Below are 18818 nucleotides of genomic sequence, written 5' to 3'. Positions count from 1 at the left end.
ACATTAAAAGAGAAAAGTGTAGGAAACCAATACTGGATTGCAAAACCAGATAAAATTCCACTTAATATATTACCATGTCTTGTGGAGCAAAAGCAATTTTGCATCGATTTATCTGTGTCCATAAAGGAATTGCATTTGTCAGCCAGTGTGTGTCAAAAGATTGAAAATATTATAGAAGTTTTGGAACCCATTAGGGTAGCATGCGAAGTGCTGCAGTCAGAGCAGCTCATGATGACTGATTACTACACATGTATGAAATGCAAAATGGAAGATAGAAAAATTGAAAATGAATTGTCATCTATTTTGGTAACCTCTCTCATGCTACAAGAAGTAAATTTGATGGAAAGCGAAACTTTTTAGCTCGTATGTATCTGGACCCCATGTAACAACTATTACTAGATAATATCCAGAAACTGAAAGCTATGGAACATTTATGATAGCTTGTGCCAGCTACAGTCTACAGAAAAATATTCTGAAATGAAAAGTTCAAATGAAATTGCATATATTACCATAATGGGTGAAACAATGGATGACAAATGCAAAGTACTGCATATGGTTAGAAGTAACCCCAGAGAAACGTACCAACTGTGTGGTACCATACTTAAGGTGGCAGAAAATGAAAAAGACCTGGGAGTAATTGTGCAGGCAGATATGAAGTTTTCTGAGCAATGCAGACAGGCTGCCAGGGCAGGTCATGGGGTTTTGTCAATGATTTATAGGAATTTTGCTAGCAGGGATAAGGAGGTGATTGTCCTTCTGTATAAGGCAATGGTCAGGCCATGCCTTGAGTACTGCGTACAGGTCTGGAGGCCTCATTTTACGAAGGATGTAGATTTCCTTGAGTGTGTACAGAGAAGGGCAACAAGATTGGTGAGGGGAATGCCTCTCTTAAGACTTAAGCCTCTCAGAACTTAAGCCTCTCTTACCAAGAGAGGCTTAAGTTCTGCAAATTGCAGCAGCTGGAGACTAGACACCTGCAAGGAGATTTGACTGAGGTGTATAAAGCCTTGAATGGGTTGAGCACGCTGAATTCTGATGGGATTCTTCCACTTGTTCACATTACGAACCTAAGGGGGCATAAATTCAAATTGAGGAAAGACAGATGTAGAATAGATGTGCAGAATAGATATGCCTTTAGCCAGCAGGTGGTTAATTGCTTGAACAAACTGCCATCTATCATTGTGGAAGTTGATAGATTAAGTAAATTTAAGGAGGAACTGGACAAACATTTAGAAGGAATTGTTTTGTAATTTTTTTTTTTTTTGGCTGATGCTGCATAAGCTCATACATTTGCTTTCTTGCATAACATACCATTACTATACTACTACTACTACATTGAAAAGCTGTTATTTGAAAAAGACAGATAGTGGAAACAAGAAATTAGACTTAATAGCTCTTCTGAACAATTTTGACAATATTGAAAGTGTACCAAGAAAAACAAGCATCTTAGGATGTTGGAAAGCAAAAGAGTATAGTCACCCAGAGCTTTATCAGCTAGCCAAAATAATCTTCGCAGTTCCTGCCAAACAAGCAAGTATAGAAAAATGCTTTGATATTAAGGATCATTTTGACTGATAAGAGGAGTTGTTTAGGCTCAAGGTTAATGGAGGACATTTTATTTTTTAAAATTAAATAATTAATTTCAAATTACCTATGTAATCTATGTTGTTTTTAAGATTTCATGATCAATTTTCAAAGTAAAATTATTTTGGTACATTAATTCCACTATGTCCATTATCTGAGTAACTAATAATATTTCGCTTGTAATTCGTGTTTGTTTCTTCTGTTCTTAAAGTTTTATTGTCATTATTTTCTGTGATTTATCTGGAAATATGCACCTTACTTAGCATTATTAAATTATATTAAAAATTTTGTTTGAATAATTATATTCTTTCCAAATTAAACATTATCTTGTATATGTTTATGAGTACTGAATACGAGAAGAGATTAATATTCAGAGTTAATGTTTTGGTAATTCCTGCTCCTTTTTCAATCAGATTTAAAATGATTAACATGCGATTTTATTACTCGTCAAATATATTATTAATATAATTTACTTTTATTTAAAATAAGATTTTATAGTAATATTTTATTATAATGTGATATTATTACTATCATTAATGAACTAAGAAACTATACGAATTATTTCAGACGATACGCTTGACTGAACTGAACCGAACCAAACCACTGATCAAAGAACCAGACCGTGAACTGAACCACTTCAAAAATTTTTGAACCGAACCGCTAACCCAACTTGTCCAAAATTTTAAGTGGTTTGCAGCTCTGGGATAAGTCTATGGATGATGATGTAGCACCTGTAGGTAGTTGATTATGAGCTGGAGAGCCAGAATTTAGCAGAGTCAGATTGTGGTTATCCAGGAATGTTTCAATTAATTGGCCTCTCGCATCCATGGTGGAATATCCCCACAATGGGCGGTGACTGTTGAAATCACTGAATAAACAGACAGGAGGTTGTAGTTGTGTGATAAGATTGTCAAGTTCAGTCTGAGAGCAAAGATAATTCAGTGGGGTATAAATGGATGCAAGGGTTAACGATTTTGCCATTGTCATCCAAACTGCTACAACTTCTAAGGGGGTTTGTAGTTGGAGATGTCTTGACGGTATGGTATTTTTGACAAGTATAGCCACCCCTCCATGAGCAGGAGTGCTGGAAACATAGTATAATTTTTGAATTTCAGAGAAACTTGTGATGATAAAAAGGTTTTTTGTTAGCATACACCTACTGAGTTAGTTTTAATTAGCAAATCACTCAGGTTTTATCAACATTACTGTGTAATCCTCTACAGTTCCATTGTAGGAATTTATTCATTGGTTGGATTTATTTAAGGAAGATTGACCTGACTGTTTTTTCTGAGAAGGTTTCTGTCTGCTTAGTTTTGATTTTTCATTTTTGGAAAAGGTTGGACATCCTGTATCCATGGTGTCAGCATGTAACTCTAGTACTGTTGTACTAGTGTCGTCATCCTCTGATTGAACATCCATTTCCATGTTGCTAGTGCATGTTTTCACTTTCTTCTGATTTTTGACAATAGTTGATTTTTTTGTTTCTGGCAAGGTTGAGATAACATCAGTTGGGATACTGATTGGCAATATTGCTGGTTTCATTAACTGTAGGTTTCTTATTGTGTGTTAGCACAGTTTTGGCCTAGGTGGCAAAGGAAATGCTCAATTCTATGGAGAGATCTGTTTGAGTTGCAGCTGAGTGGCTGCTTCTGGTGACCAATGCGTATGATTGGCTAGGCATGGTTAGCAGTATTTTCTTTCTTGCTTTAGGGTATGTGACTTTATGCTCCACTTTATATTTCTGGATTTTTTTTTCTGTTTTCCAAAGGTCACAAGCTTTAGAAAATGCAGGAGAGCTTCCTTTACAGTTTGGGCAAATAGGAGTGGAAGCTGTACAGTCTTCTTGAAAATGCTCCTTGGAACCACAAAGAGAACACACAGCATTGCCTCGGCATGCTGTCTGAGAATGGCCGTACTTCTGACACTTGAAGCAGCAAATGGGATTTGGGATGTAAGGCCGTATCTTGCAGTTAAAGTAACCTGCTTTAACAGAAGGTGGAAGAGTCAGATTACAGAGTCAAAATGATGGACCTGGTTGGTAGTAGGTTGCCATCTTTTTTGGTCAGTCATAATTCTCCGTGCATGTGTCACTTTCTGATTACTAAGTTCTTGTATTATTTCATCTTCTAAGACATTTAGTAAGTCCCATTCGCTGATAATGCCTTTAGAGGTGTTCAATGTGTTATGGGGCGTAACTGTCACTGGAATACTGTTAAATGTTGTTAATTTTAACAATTTTTTTGAGTGACTTGGCTTAGAAGCTTCAATTAAAAGGTCTCCAGATTGGAGATGTTTGACCATTTTAGATGATCCAACAACCGATTCTAAACATTTCTGTATTAGAAAAGGCAATAACTTGCTAACAGGTTGCGTGGATAGTGAATGCATTATTAGAAATGCTGGCATATCTGTTTTTCAGTCAGTTATCTCTTCATATGATTCAAATCATGATCTCAGACAGTGTTATCTAGTCTGGAGCCTGTGGGCTCTAGCAGTGGATACACGTCACAATCCATCACTGCTCCTTTTAGCCCTGGAAGAAGAAATTCCTTCTACCAGGTTACTGGCCCTGCCATGTGGAGGTAGGAGCAGTGCCAACCAGTGACCAAGCAATCGGCAGAAGAGGAGAGCAGTATGTTGCTAGTGATAGCAGTAACGTTGCAAGTGGGGTTAGCAGTAATGTTGGTAGTGGTGAAGCAGTGACATTGCTCAGCGAGGGAAGCAGCAAGGAACACTCATAACAGCACCCATAACGTTGAGTGCATGAAGCAACACTCATAACGTTGCACAGCAAGGAAAGCAGTAAAATTGCACAGCAAAGGAAGTAGTAATGTTGTGAGTGGTCAGCAGTAACATTGTGAGCTGAGTGGTGGAGGGTTTATGAAAGCACTAGTACTCGCCCTAGGAAAAATGCCTGAAAATTGCACAAGAAAGATCGCTTGGGAAGCCTCATTTCAGAAAGGAGGTAGAGTGGCTAGAACAAGTACAGAGAAAGGCAACAAGATTGGCGAGAGGAACAAAGGAGGTTCTCTTACCAAGAGAGGCTTAAATTCTGCAAGTTGCAGCATCTGGAGACTAGGCACCTGCTTGTGATCTGATTAAGGTGTACAAGGCCTTGAATGGTTTGAGCAGGCTTAAATGCTGATGAGATACTTCTGCTTGCTTAGATTAAGAATCTGAGGGGGCATAGACTGAAATTGGAGAAAGATAGTTGTAGAAGAGATGTGCAGAAGTCTGCCTTTAGCCAGCAGGTAATTGATTGCTTGAACAGTCTTACATCTGTTGTTGTGGAAGTTGATAGCTTAAATAAATTTAAGGCTGAACTAGACAAACATTTGGAGTCACCCGATTTTTTTTTTTGCTGATGCTATATAATTTTTACTTTCTAAAATCATATGCCACAACTAATTCTAATGTAGTCTGCCCCCTCCCCCCCAATAAATAGCAAGAAGTAGATGTATCTAAGTAAGGTGATCCAACAACTGATCCTAAACATTTCTGTATTAGAAAAGGCGATAACTTGCCAACAGGTTATGTGGATAGTGAATGCATTATTAGAAATGCTGGCATATCTGCATTCTGTTTTTCAGTCCGTTGTCTCTTCGGACGATTCAAATCATGGTCTTATCTCCCTAGCTGATAGCTATGGAAACTTAAGAAACTTAAGAATTTCAGCTTTCTTATTTTATGGGTGAATTGAAAATTAAGATCATTGCTTATTATAATTAGAATAATAAAAGTAGCAGCAAAGGATACAGAAAACTATAGTTTTGGTTATTCTAAAAATGAGAAGTTGTTAATAAGCATGTTCCATACTGCTTCTAAACAAGAAACTGGTTATCAATATCCTACCATTTTATCTTCTGTATGTACACATACACTCATAAAAAGGACATTATCATCATAGAACTTCCATTCATTACTGCAGAAAGCATCAGTCATGTTAATGGCATAATGAAGTTTCTTGTATGAAGACACCAGCCTGTAAAAAGAGTAACATCACAATAATTATTTTAATAAATTCATGTAACACTTCAGAATTGTTTCTGTTTTTAGTACTTTATAAATAATATAAGAGAATGATTCAAGTGAAAACAGTAACTGCTTTCAATAGGTGGCAGTGATCAGAGTGTATTGATGTGGGATTTACTTAAATATGCAACTACTGTCGAGGGTAAGTAGAAGGGCTTTTTATTTCATAAACGTGACTAAAGTGGCCTTAGCATTTGTAAATTATTTTCAGTGGGACCAATTGATGTTACCAACTTCAAATTCTAAATGGGAAACTTTTAGGGAAATAACTGTAGAAGCCACCAGCTTTTTATACAACTATGAGATACTGTTTAGGGTTTAGACCTAACAGAATTAGCATTAGCAGAGGCATATGATGCAAGAAAGCAAGCTTATGCAGCATCAGCCAAAAAAAAAAAAAAAAAAACTTCCACTTCGCCAAATGACAGTTGAACTGATCAGACTAGTGACAGAGAAGAAAAATGCATAGGTTGATATATGTGAGACGAGAGTAGTCTTGTGCATGTGAAGTTTTTACGATTCAGGAAAATAGAGAAGTTTTTTTTCTGTTTTATTAACTTAAATTGGCATATTAACTTATTTTCTAGAGTAGCTTTATATTCCTAGTTATGATTCTTAGTTTAAATTTTAACTTAGATAGAGATTTTGCAGGTTATTACTTAGTATTGGTAAGGGTATCCAATCCACGTGTTTTACAAATTTTGCAGAGCCGACGAACGGGAAGTTTTTTAGCTATATTTAGCCGCATTATTGACTAACTGTTATATTAAATTATTTTCTATAAGTAGCTTAGAGACCTAGTTAAGATCCTTGGTTTATTCTGAATCGAGACAGCGAGATTTTGGAAGTTAATTAATACTTTAAGTGTCCGTAGATTTAACGTTTGTAACTTGCTGCCAATTTATATGATACAACGTTATATCCCGAACTAGATAGTGTTAGCTTAGTATAGTACAGTATAGTATAGTATAGTATATAATATTATCAATTAATCGGTAAAATTTATTAATCTTGTTGAATTTCTTTGTCAATTAAATAGTACTTTTTAACTAAATACATATGACTTAGATTTTACAAATGTAACATAATTAATTAATACATAATTGATACGGAAGTTATACAAAGAAACTCGAAGATAATACTTGACACTGAAAAAATATATATAGATATATAGTGTTACAACTGCATTGGGATACAAGTTTAGGGTTATAATTTTTGTACTGAAATTGAAATTTTATTGAAATTGAATCGAAATCATGACTCGGACCAGAGCAGCAAAGCAAAAGGATCAAGCTAAATGGAGTGCTGTGGCTCAGGGAAGAACTGAGGGGCGGGGCAGTTGCCCTCTGAATCACAGCCTTTTAAAATGCACTGCTTGCTTGATGTTTGTGGAGCAATCAGGTACGGGACATGATATTTCCAAGGGGATGTCTTTGTGTGTGTGTGCGATGCAAGGAGTGTGAGGAAATGAGGTGACAACTCAGAGTTGTTATGGGCCTTATATGAGAGCTTAAAGGACAGGGTGGATGCCTTCGAAGGATCTAAATTGAGGGCCCATCAAGCTCTCAGCTGCCCACATCAACGCTAGAGCTGGCACTTGATCATCACGCAACACAGTGTCAACCCACAAGGCAGAATGTGCTGGTCCCACAGGAACTAGTAGTTTTTGGTAACTCTATTGTCAGGGAAACGGGAAACATGCTATGTAAAAAGGATAGTGGAACAGGACCAGGCTATGTCTGCTAGGGGCAAAGGTTGATGAAGTTGAAGAGCGGATATCATCTTTTAAGGGCACAAAAGGTGATATTCTTGTACACGTTGGCACTAATGATATTAAGAGTAGGAGACCGGCAGAATTACTTAACAAGTATAGATCCCTGTTGAAAAAAACCATGAATTAGGGTTGAATTTGAAATTGTCTGCAATTCTGCCCAGACACTATAGGAGGGAGTATATGATGAGAGCCTTGTCAATCAATTCGGCTCTGGAAAGATTGTGCAAGGCTCAAGGGGTAGAATTTTTTTCAGCCTGGTCTGTACTTGTTAACAGAACAGACTGCTTCTACAGGGATGGGATACACTTAAATAGAAAAGGTGCAAGAATATTTGCTGATGCTATCAAGGCAGTGTTAGGTGGATTGGAAAACTGCTAGCTTGGGGGGGATACAAGGACTAATAGACAGACAAGGACTAATAGATACAAGGACTAACAGTAGCCACTGGCAGAGGGGAAAGTGATTCTTGCATTGCTTCTATTGGAATGAGCAGCAGCCTGGAAAACAAGATGCAGAGTATGGTATATTTCAGAGACTGCTGGGAGTCATTGTGGTACAAGTAAACACATGTGTTGTGTTAGGGTAGCTAAGAATAGGAACAGGTGCATATATACTTGTGTGTGCACCAATGCTAGGAGTTTGGTAAATAAATTTGATGAATTTGAGGTATTGCTCAAAGCATCAAAGGTGGATATTGTTGGAATATCAGAGACGTAGTGTCACACAGATATAAGGAATGCAGAACTGGAATTTGGAGAGTACGATGTGTACTGTAAGGATAGAAAGGGAGGAGGGGTTATGCTATTAGTTAGGCAGGCAAAGGCAGATTATGAGAAATCCTTGGCAAAGGATGCAAAGAAAATCAACAAAGAGTTCTTTACCTATGTAAACTCTAGAAGGAAAGGGATGAATCAGATTGGTCCACTGGATATTGATGGTTCAACTGTTGATGATCCTGCTCAGGTGGCTAAAAAACAAAAACCCAGGGGCTCACATCACATCTGGTGAGTATTCTCTCTCTCTCTCTCTCTCTCTCTCTCTCTCTCTCTCTCTCTCTCTCTCTCTCTCTCTCTCTCTCTCTCGGGGTAATTCTAATTCAGAATTTTTTTTTGGCTGGAGCAGTATAAGCCTCAGGCTTCTTTGCACCATATGGCTAATAATAATAATAATAATAAATGAGTATTTTGCATCTACATTCATCCATGAGAAGTTGTTCAGGGAGGGGAATTTCAGAGGTGAGTTAAACTCTGGCAGTTAGCTAGATGATTTTGTAATAACTGAGAGGAAAGTGGAGGAGAAATTGTTGAAGATAAACATAAAAAAGGGCACCTGGTGTGGATGGGATCTATCCAGTTATATTAAAGGAGGCAGCAAAGGAAGTATGCAAACCCCTAGCCATAATTATGAGAGCTGCTTTGGACTCAGGGGAGGTACCCATGGATTGGAGATGTGCAAATGTGACCCGAATTCACAAAGGAGGATCAAAGTGCAACACAAGTAATTATAGACCTGTTAGTTTAACTTCTGTTCCAGGAAAATTAATGGAGACACTGGTTAAAGAAGCACTGCTAGACAAGACTTCAGGTATAGCTCGGACACAGCTGGTTTTGTTAAGAGAAAGTCTTGCCTGACCACTTTGACTGGATACTATGATGTGGTCACAAAGCAACTGGATGTAGGGAATAACTTTGATATCATATATTTGGATCTTAGAAAGGCTTTTGATACTGTTGCACATGGAAGGCTGCTGAACCAATTGGAGCAGTGTGGCATTGGAGGCAAATTGCTGTTTTGGATAAAGGGATGGTTGAGTGGCAGAAAACAGAGAGTGGTAATTAATGGACAGTGCTCATTGTGGACTAATGTTATTAGTGGAATCCCTCAGATTCAGTGTTGGGTCCATTGTTGTTTTCTGTATTTATAAATAATATTGATGATGGTATATCGAGCTTAATGTCCAAGTTTGCAGATGATACAAAGATTGGCAGGGTTGTTAAGGACGCTACTGACGCTATGCTGCTGCAACAGGATCTGGAAAGGTTGAGCAGATGGCTGAGAGGTGGCAAATGAAGTTTAACATTGACAAATGTAAAGTACTACATATGAGAGACAGTAACCCCAGAATGACGTATCAACTCTGTGGTAGTACACTGACAATGGCAGAGAATGAAAAGGACCTGATGGTAATTGTGGAGGCAGATATGAAGTTTTCTGAGCAGAGCAGATGTTCTGCAAGAGTAGCTCATAGCATCTTGTCAATGATATACAGGAATTTTTTTAGCAGGGATAAGGAAGTGATTATTCTCTTGTATAAGGCAAAGGTCAGGCCACACCTTGAGTACTATATACAGGTCTGGAGGCCTCATTTTAAGAAGGATGTAGAGCTGTTGGAACAAGTACAGAGAAGGGCAACAAGATTAGTGAATGGAACAAAGAGTTGCTCTTACAAAGAAAGGCTTAAATTTTACAAATTACAATGTCTGGAGACTAGGCACCTGTGAGGTGATCTGATTGAGGTGTATAAAGCCTTGGCATGGTTTGAGCATGCTCAATGCTGATGGGATTCTTCCTCTTGCTCAGAATAATCACCTGAGAGGGCATAAATTCAAATTGAGGAAAGACAGATATAGGATAGATGTGCAGAAGTTTGCCTTTAGACAGCGGGTAGTTGGTTGGTGGAACAGATTTCCATCCTTTGTTGTGGAAGTTGATAGCCTAAATAAATTTAAGGCTGAGCTGGACAGGTATTTGGAATGAATGGAGGGGTGAAATGGTAGTGGTTTTTTTTTTTTTTTTTGGCTGATGCTGCATAAGCTTGCCTTCTTGCATCATATGCCTCTACTAATGCTAATGCTAATAAATTATCACAATAACCTACAGTAGGTATAAATTAGTCTTCAATAAAGTCAAAAAGGGGGGGGGTTAAAGCTATTTACAAGAATTCTTCAGCTTAGAATGCAAAGAAAATTAGTAAAGAATTCTTTGCTGATGTTAACAGTACAGAGAAATAAATGAATACCATATCTAGTTGACCACACTGGTTAACTAGATATGAATAACATAACTATTAATTAGAAAAACCTGGTTGCTGACTGAATAAATATTTTTAATCTACATTCGTGCATGAAGAAGTGTTTAGGAATGGACATACCAGAAATACGAGATACTTGTATAACAATTTATAACTTGGAGCTAAATGATTTTGTGATAACAGAGAAAAGAGGAAGAAAACTGTTGAAGCTAAAAGTAACTAGATAAGGTGCCTGGGAATGATGAAATCTACAATAATATTAAAAGAAGCAGCTAAAGAGATAAGTAAACCTTTAGAAGCGGGAGCAGCTTTAGATTTGGGAGAGGTTCCTATGGATTGGGATCTCTCCTATATCCAAGAGATCCAAAAATTTGAAACTGCTTCCCTAATCATAGAGGGGGAGAGAGAATCAAAGGAGAAGTGAATAATTATAGACCTGTGAGTTTTATTCCTGTTCCAGAGAGAGAGAGAGAGAGAGAATAATGGAGTCAGTGATCAAATAAGCAATGCAGGATCATCTTGACAAAATGCCATTATATGTCAATCACAGCAGGGATTAAGGAAAGGCCTTGTCCAACCAATCAGATTGGTTAGACAAGGCCTTACCATCTGATTGGCTACTACAAAGTAGTAACAAATGAACTTGATGTTAAAACATTATTATCACTGCTTAGTAAAATCATTCATTTTAAAAAGCAATGAAGCACATAAAATACCTTCTATTCAATACATATTAGTTCAGACTGACTGCAGGTAAATGGACAATTCATGCATTATTATACCTATATGTCACTGAACATGCTGTGACAAGTTGCAACTTGTCATACGAAGCTCAAAAATGTTGCTATACAAAGCTCAGATTTAAAAATACAAAGTCCGTCCCAAACCTTTTGATCATATCTCATAGAATTAGGCATTGGTCACTAACAATTGGATCATCTACAATTGTTCATTCTATAATTGAGAACAGGAAGGGAGAACAGATAAACAGCTCAATTGCTAGGATGGATCCTGTAGGAAAGTGAACATTATGGCCAGTATTTAGTAAGGCCAACTTCTGTTGATCCTAAGGTTGTAATCATAGGCTCTGATCCATGCAGGAGGAATAAAACATCTGACTTCAATGCACATAATCCACTGTAGGGATTACACAGGGGATTATATGCATTGAAGTCACTAAGGACACAGAAGTATGCTGGTACTTTCATTGCAAAGTCAAGTTCTTTTAGTGTATAGGAGCAGTTCTTGAAGGCATGCCAATACTCAAGTTTGCATTATTTCCAGTGATACACATAATACAACAACTCTAAGTGTGTGCAAAAAGGAATATAGTAAGAGGGTATTTTAAAGACAGCTAAGCTCACTACATCTTCACATGCAGCAGGATGATAGGACTGCTGTTGGAATATGTTCTGCTCATCCAAAGTTTTTTTTTTTTTTTTTTATGAAAACCCCAAACACGAGAGGTATTAGAACCTATAGTACTTAGTACCGTGCTTGGGTTGGAGGTTGAGAAGATGAAAGAAGATATTTGTTGACATTAGACTCGAACTTCTGTAGACTGTAATTTTCAGGAAATACGTATGAAGGAAGGTGGTTCCAGAAACCAGCAGCTGAATGAATAAATGAGGAAGATGAAAAGTTGGTTCTGTGAGTTTGAAGTTGGACAGTAAATGGATGTTGGCTGGTGGCGGCATGTGTTCGGACTGTTTTGAAAGAGAGAGCAGGAATTATAGAAGCCAATTCAGAAGAACAGTGCCCATGGAAGTATCTGTAGAAAAGGCATGCAGCAGAAACAGTACATCTATGAGACAGAGAGTGGAAAGACTCTGTTAGAGAGGAGTCATTAATTAACCTAACTGCCCTCTTCTGATTGTTGTTTGTTTGCTTGTTTAAGGATTTTTTTGGCGCATGGGCGTGGCCATAGTGCGTCATACATATGTTAGTATTTATGCTATTTCTTTATGGATCGAGAGTCAGGAAACTGATTTTTGACTAGCTAAAGGAGGTGGTATACATTGATCGCTTTGAGAAAGGTAAAAATCTTTGAGACATTTGTTTTATTGCCCAAAAGTGAAGTAAGCATTAGTGGATCTTCAGTTGTGGCTGGAGTGAAGAGATTCTGGCATTTTATTGCAAATTTTGTGCATTCCACAAGGATATGCTTCACTGAAAGCATGTTTTACAGTGATCACACTGGGAGTGAATCTTCCCTCTTAAAAGATAACCATGAGTAATATTAGTGTGACCTATTCGTAGACAAGCTAGTATTACCTCCTGTTGTCGAATTGGACTGAAGCTTGAAGGCCATTGCTCAAGATTTGGCTTGATACTTCGAAGTTTATTTTCAAGTTGGTTTTGCCATGTTGATTGCCACTGGTACATGCATTTTTCTGTATTATTTGTTTATAATCTTGATGTGGAACTCTCCACTGTACATCAGGTGGTAAGTCAGCCGCTTTTGCGGCATTGTCCACTAATTCATTTTCTGGAATTTCCATATGTCCTGGGACCTAACAGAAGTGTATGGTTCTTCCAAGCTCAGATAAGGTATATAAAGAGTGTTATTTCTTTTACGACTGGGTGGGTGATGTTCATGGTGTTTTCCATGGCTTGAAGTGCACTTGGAGAATCAGAGAAAATTATACTGTTTTCAATATTGGAGGACTCGATATGCTTCAGTGCAACGTGAATTGCCATTAGTTTGGCAGAAAATATACTGAACTCATGTGGCAGTTTGTAGGCCAACGTTATGTTCGGAAAAACTGCGGCAATTCCAACGTGGGCATCATTCTTTGATCCATCTGTTTGGATCCATTTGTTGAATGGATCCATTTGATCCACACAACAAAGTTTGGAAACTGCTCCACCACTGCATGGTACAGTTGCAAGAAATTCTTTATGTAGTACAGATTTATCACATGAAGGTGGAGTAATCCCTCTTCTGAATGGAATCTAGAAGCCTAAGAGAGGTTTTGGATGGGGGCACCTCACCACATGTGGGAACAATATTCCATGGTAAGACAGATTTACGATTTGCACAAAGTGAACAGCTCTTTGGAAGAAAAGTAACGCTGAGGGTGAAAGAGAAAATCAAATTTTTTAGATGCAGAGGAAGCAATATTTGTAAGGTGCTTGTGCCAAGAGAGATTAGAAGTCATGGTAATCCCCAAAAGAGAGATATCATCTTGCCTAGAAATCGGAGTGTCACCAAAGATAAGCATAGGAGCAGAAGAATCCTTTTTGTGAGAGATAAGACAAGACTTGAGTTTTAGAAGGATTGAAATCAACTAAGTTGTCTTCCCCACTGGAGAATTACCTTGAGATCGGCATTTAAGGAATTAGTAGTGGATATTTGAGAAGTTGAAGCTGATTGAGCAAGGCAAGGTTTTTCAAAATGGAAAGTGGAATGCAATGTGCTATCATCGGCAAAACTAGGATTTCCAGTCAATGGAAGCAGGTCATTAATATACAATGGGAAAAGAGTGGGGGAAAGAACTGAACCTTGGGGGACACCAGCATTAGTGGAGAAGTCAGAAGACAGAGAGCCAACTACCATCACCCTCAGTGAGCAACCAGAGAGAAAACTGGATAACTAATTACAAAAAAAAGTTGGAAAATCATAAGATGGAAGCTTGTTTATAAGACCTTTATGCTAAACACGATCGAAAGCCTTTGAGGTGTCAAGAGCAACTGCTTGCGTTTCACCAAACTTTTCCATTGAATTTGTCCATAAATGGGTAACATAAGTCAGAATATCACCAGTGGATCGACACTGACGGAATCCATATTGGTGATCGTTGATCAGACAGAAGGTTTCTAGGTAGTTTAAGAGTTGGCGGTTAATTGATTTCTCCATTACTTGAGAAAGAGTAGAAGTAATTGCAATGGGACGATAAATGGATGGGAGGGACTTGTCACCCTTTTTAGGAACTGGCTGGATATGAGGAAGCAGAAGGAAAGAACACCTTTGGAATAAGAAAGTGAAAAAAGGCAGCAAAGAACAGGACTAAGTTCAGGAGCACAGGTTTTGAGAACAAGTGGAGAAATACAGATGGTATTTCTCCACTTGTTCTGAAATGGAGAAATACCAACAGGTCCTGATGGTATTCCATGAAGACCTGGAGCTTTATTACCATCAAGATTTGTCAAAATCCTTCTGACATCCTTTTGACGAAGACCACAGGAGGCATTGAATGGAGTGTGTTGGGAATGGTGGGAGGTGTTTTACCAAGATCATTAATACATGAGTTGGAAGAGAAATGGGATGCTAGCAGGTCAGCTTTATCTTTGGCTGAAGTGACAACGCAACCATCTGGTTTTGATAGAGATGGAAGCAGAGATGGGCAAAAGTTTCCTGCCAATAGCTTTGGCAAGAGACCAGAATGCTTGGCTACCATTAGGGCAAGAAGCAAGTTTTCTACTCTTAGCCTGTTCAAAATCTAGTTTTGACTGATTAATAACTGCTTTATAATTGTTGTGGGCACCTCCGTAGCCAGGTGGGCATGAGCAGCAGTGCATAAGCACACGCTTCTTGATTAGACTGGGGTTCGAGCCTGTGCCCACCAAATACAGAGGATTTGGAAAGGTCAGGGAATGACCACCGCATATCCCCGGAGCAATATGGCCTTAGCTGCTAACGCTCCTAAAAATAACAAATAAACAATTGTTGTGAGCTTTGGTGTAGGCAGAAAATGAAACTGAAGAATTGGAAACAAGCCAATTACGATATGCAACATTCTTCTCTTGAACAGCCTTAGCACATTTATTGGAAAACCAAGGTTTAGATAAAGGATGAGATTTTAAAGTGGAGTATGGAATAAAGGATTCCATTCCTACAAGAATAATTTCACTGACAGATATGAGCAAACGTTGACATCAGAAGTTTTGAAATAGTAGTCCGACCAAGGAAAAGAAGAAAAGAAATCTCGCAGGTCATACCATTTTGCATTCTTGTAATGCCAAACAATACGAGGTTGGGAATAGCCATGAGATAAAGGTTCCATTAGAGAAGAGATAATCACCAAGTTGTGATCTGAGGTACCTTAAGGACCACTCACTTGGACCGTGTACTCGGAAGGGTTGTTTGTGAGAAAAAAGTCGAGTGTGTTGGCTGTATGGTTAGGATTGTCCAGTATTCTTGTAGGTAAATGAACAATCTGTGCAAGGTCATTAGAAATTGCGAACATTAAAATCACCAAGTTGTGAACATTAAAATCACCAAGGAAAATTACCTCGCTGTTAGGAAAGTTGGACTACAGAAAGTCAAGTTGTAAAGAGAGGAAGTCAAAGAGCTCCAAGTGATTAGTGGAGTTGGGAGAAGGGTAAAGACGACAGATGAATTTGACACAGTGAGGTAGAGATTTTAAGCCAGAGAAGATCGAAGAGAGGAGATTCCAAATTACCAATTCTCTGACAGGGAATGTCAGAACGGACATATGAACAAGTACCACCTTTGAGGCAAAAGGAATCATACAGTGAATAATTTGGGCAACTGAGATGAGCAATAGTTGAATTAACCGATAACTGAGATTCTGTCAGAAAAAGTACATGGGGTTTGGCAAACTGCAAGTGGAAATGGACATTGTTGAGATTAGAATTGAGAGCACGTATATTTGTGAAATGAACTAGGAAGAGTTTGGGAGGTTTAGATCTTTTTGCAGATAAGCTTACTCTTTTAATTTGGCAATTCATGGTGTATTCAATAGTAAGAAAAAGTGTGGGGGGGGGGGGTCATTACTTCATACATTTTGGATATGGTGTACACACGGTAAGAATATACCCATATCCTTGACATAACATGGCCTCGACAATGTCCCCTACATACACACTATTTGGACTCTCTCCAGTCACTATCTGGCAGCGTACAGGTAGCAAGATTATACACTAGCTGATCCAGAAGCCTCTTAAAGAGTTACCAATAGGTTTGGTCCAGTGTACTAACTAGCGTCCGGCCTGGGAACACCGTTTTAGAGCTGTACCCTCGAAATGTAAGGAAGATTGGATCTCGCCATGATGTTCATCATAACCTCAAAAGTAATCAGTCATACTGCATGATGGAAGAGATGGGGAAGAGTTGACCAGAACGTAGCTCTGGAGACTAAACATGGTTCCACCACTTCAAGCCTTCAATAAGCAAAGACCGGTTGATGAGAGTCATCTACATTTGGACATATAAGAGTTACTCAGCATATTATCTGAGTGTGTCCATATTTCTAGAATTTATAACACATTGTGGGATTTGCTACAAATCAAAGAGTATGACAAAAATCTCCTTTCTGTTTTTTCTATATGTTGTAAAATTTTTCATTAAGGATACTTGTAGAGTAAACTTGGTTTCTTTCAAACAAATAGCTATTGGACTGTTGATCAGTTCAAACAAGTCATTAGTATTTGTATGCATGTCTTAGTTTCACTGGAGTATATGATGATTATTGTTTTTTGTGGATTCCATTTCCATTTTAATCTGTAGCTTTTTTTTAGAGGCCATTTGTTTGTGATAATTGATTTAGGTCTATCTTTCTTGGAAAAGACTGGGCATTCTTTATATTTTCTTCTAAATAAGTCCAGAACTGGTTCATTTGTATCAATTTTGTCATTAGTGTCTGTACATGTGGAGGATGGCTTTTTTCTTTCTAAAAGTGCCTAAGTGCAACAGGAAAGCGTGCCACTTTCCTGTTGCACTATGAGTAGTTTGCCAGGCTGCCATTTCAGTAAGCATATATCTAGCCCATTCTTCAATGAATGATATTGAAAGGGTAATCACTCAATCTCTACTGTGTGGTTATTGAATGATTACCCTCCATGGACTGTTTATGCATAGGTGCATTTTAGTACAAACTGCATAATGTGCATTTTAATTTTTAACTCCATTTTCTGTTTTGTACTAAAATGCATCCATGCACAAACAGTCCATAGCTTGCAATTCTTTGAGTAGGGCAGATGGTTGCCCTTAAAATTTGTAGCATTGTAGTTAGATGGAGCAAGTTCTGCTGATCCACAATTTAGGCATGACTTCTTTGATATATGAGGGTGGTCATATTTCTTGCATTTATAGCACCTTATGGGATTTAGCCAAGCAGTATTAGGTTACTTGGGTTAGATAATAAAAAAAAATAAAAGGAAAAGATATCTTTTCTTTCCTGACTTTACTCACTCCTTGTAAGACTGAAGTTTGTTGAAATTTACAACTTAAATAAAAGAACTTTTAAATCCAAAAGAAGAATGAGCCCATTCTAGGAATATGCTCTGTAGATTACCTTAGAAAATGCATTCAAGTCACTTGGCCATGGAACACTTGGCACCTAGGGCCCCAAGCAAAAATCTCCTTGGGCAATTGCAGTAGGCAGGATATGTGATCACCTCATTATGGGTAATTTTAGCACACCTAGACTGGAAATCATGGACCAGCAATATGTTATGCCAAAATGATTTTCAGAATCATCTGTATGATATATTAGAACATGAAAGGGAAATTACAAGTCTGTCATCTAATACTATATACTCAGCTCAAAATCTCAATGGTTTAGGACCCAACAACAGTTATTGACCACAACTGCCATAAAATGGGTAATGTCCAAAGATATTTTGTGGCAAAAAAAAAAAAAAAAAAAAAAAAAAAAAAGTGAGGACTTTGATTTCAGAAGAGTAAAACTATAGTGGATTGAGATATTTCTTGGGCTCTGTTACTAACAGAAAACTAGGAGAGAAAATTATGCTGTTAATAAGAGTTCATTATGAAAAGTATTTGACAGATTTATCTTGAGTGGTACAAATGCATTCATTATGGTAGAGAAGATAAAAAAACGTGCCAAAATGGATGAAGAGAGCTTATGAATTTAACTGAGCAAAAGAAAAATGCAAGGTACTTACAAGCCTTCTGCAAGATGCTTATTTATGAGCAATTTATATTTACAAGCATATATATGACAAAACAACTGATGAGATAAAACAGGAAAAATGTGGGTATGAGAAATCAGTAGCAAAGAATGGAGATAAGAAACTTAACTCATATATAATGGAAAAACGAGAATGAATCAGGAAGGATTGAAGTGGAAGAATCATAGAAAGTCCAGGAGAAATAACAGATAAGGAGAATGGGGAATGATATTTAGAGTTGAAAGCATGTGAAGAAGGAATCTGAATGCAGTAAAATAAGTGGCACAATGATCTGCAGAACGATCCATTGTTGTTGTTGTTGTTGTTGTTGTTGCTTGGGGGTTTTTAGCACAAAAGCTACTTTGGCATTAATTTTGCTGTCAGCACAGGTTTACTTCTACTGATATCAGGTTTGTATTAATAAGGAAGGGGGATGGTAACCAATATACTTACATCACTAATTACAGTACATTATTTCATGATAATAATATTCTACTCTATAATCTTTCTGAATAAAAA

General features: G+C 37.7%; 1 protein-coding gene across 1 annotated transcript in view; it reads right to left on the bottom strand.

The window, feature by feature from the left end:
* LOC150077606 (fatty acyl-CoA reductase 2-like) overlaps positions 1–18818 on the bottom strand; it is a 35178-nt gene that overhangs the window by 6238 nt on the left and 10122 nt on the right. The window contains exon 3 of the mRNA XM_090386455.1: positions 5437–5566. Coding sequence (XP_090242581.1) covers positions 5437–5566 — 130 coding nt within the window. The remainder of the gene's footprint in view (positions 1–5436; positions 5567–18818) is intronic.

Source organism: Mastigoproctus giganteus, chromosome 12 (genome assembly GCF_048544385.1).
Source record: "Mastigoproctus giganteus isolate SK-2022 chromosome 12, ASM4854438v1, whole genome shotgun sequence".
NCBI classification, from domain to species: Eukaryota; Metazoa; Arthropoda; class Arachnida; order Uropygi; family Thelyphonidae; genus Mastigoproctus; species Mastigoproctus giganteus.
Note: the sequence above shows the minus strand (reverse complement) of the source record. Positions and strands in the feature narration are given on the sequence as shown.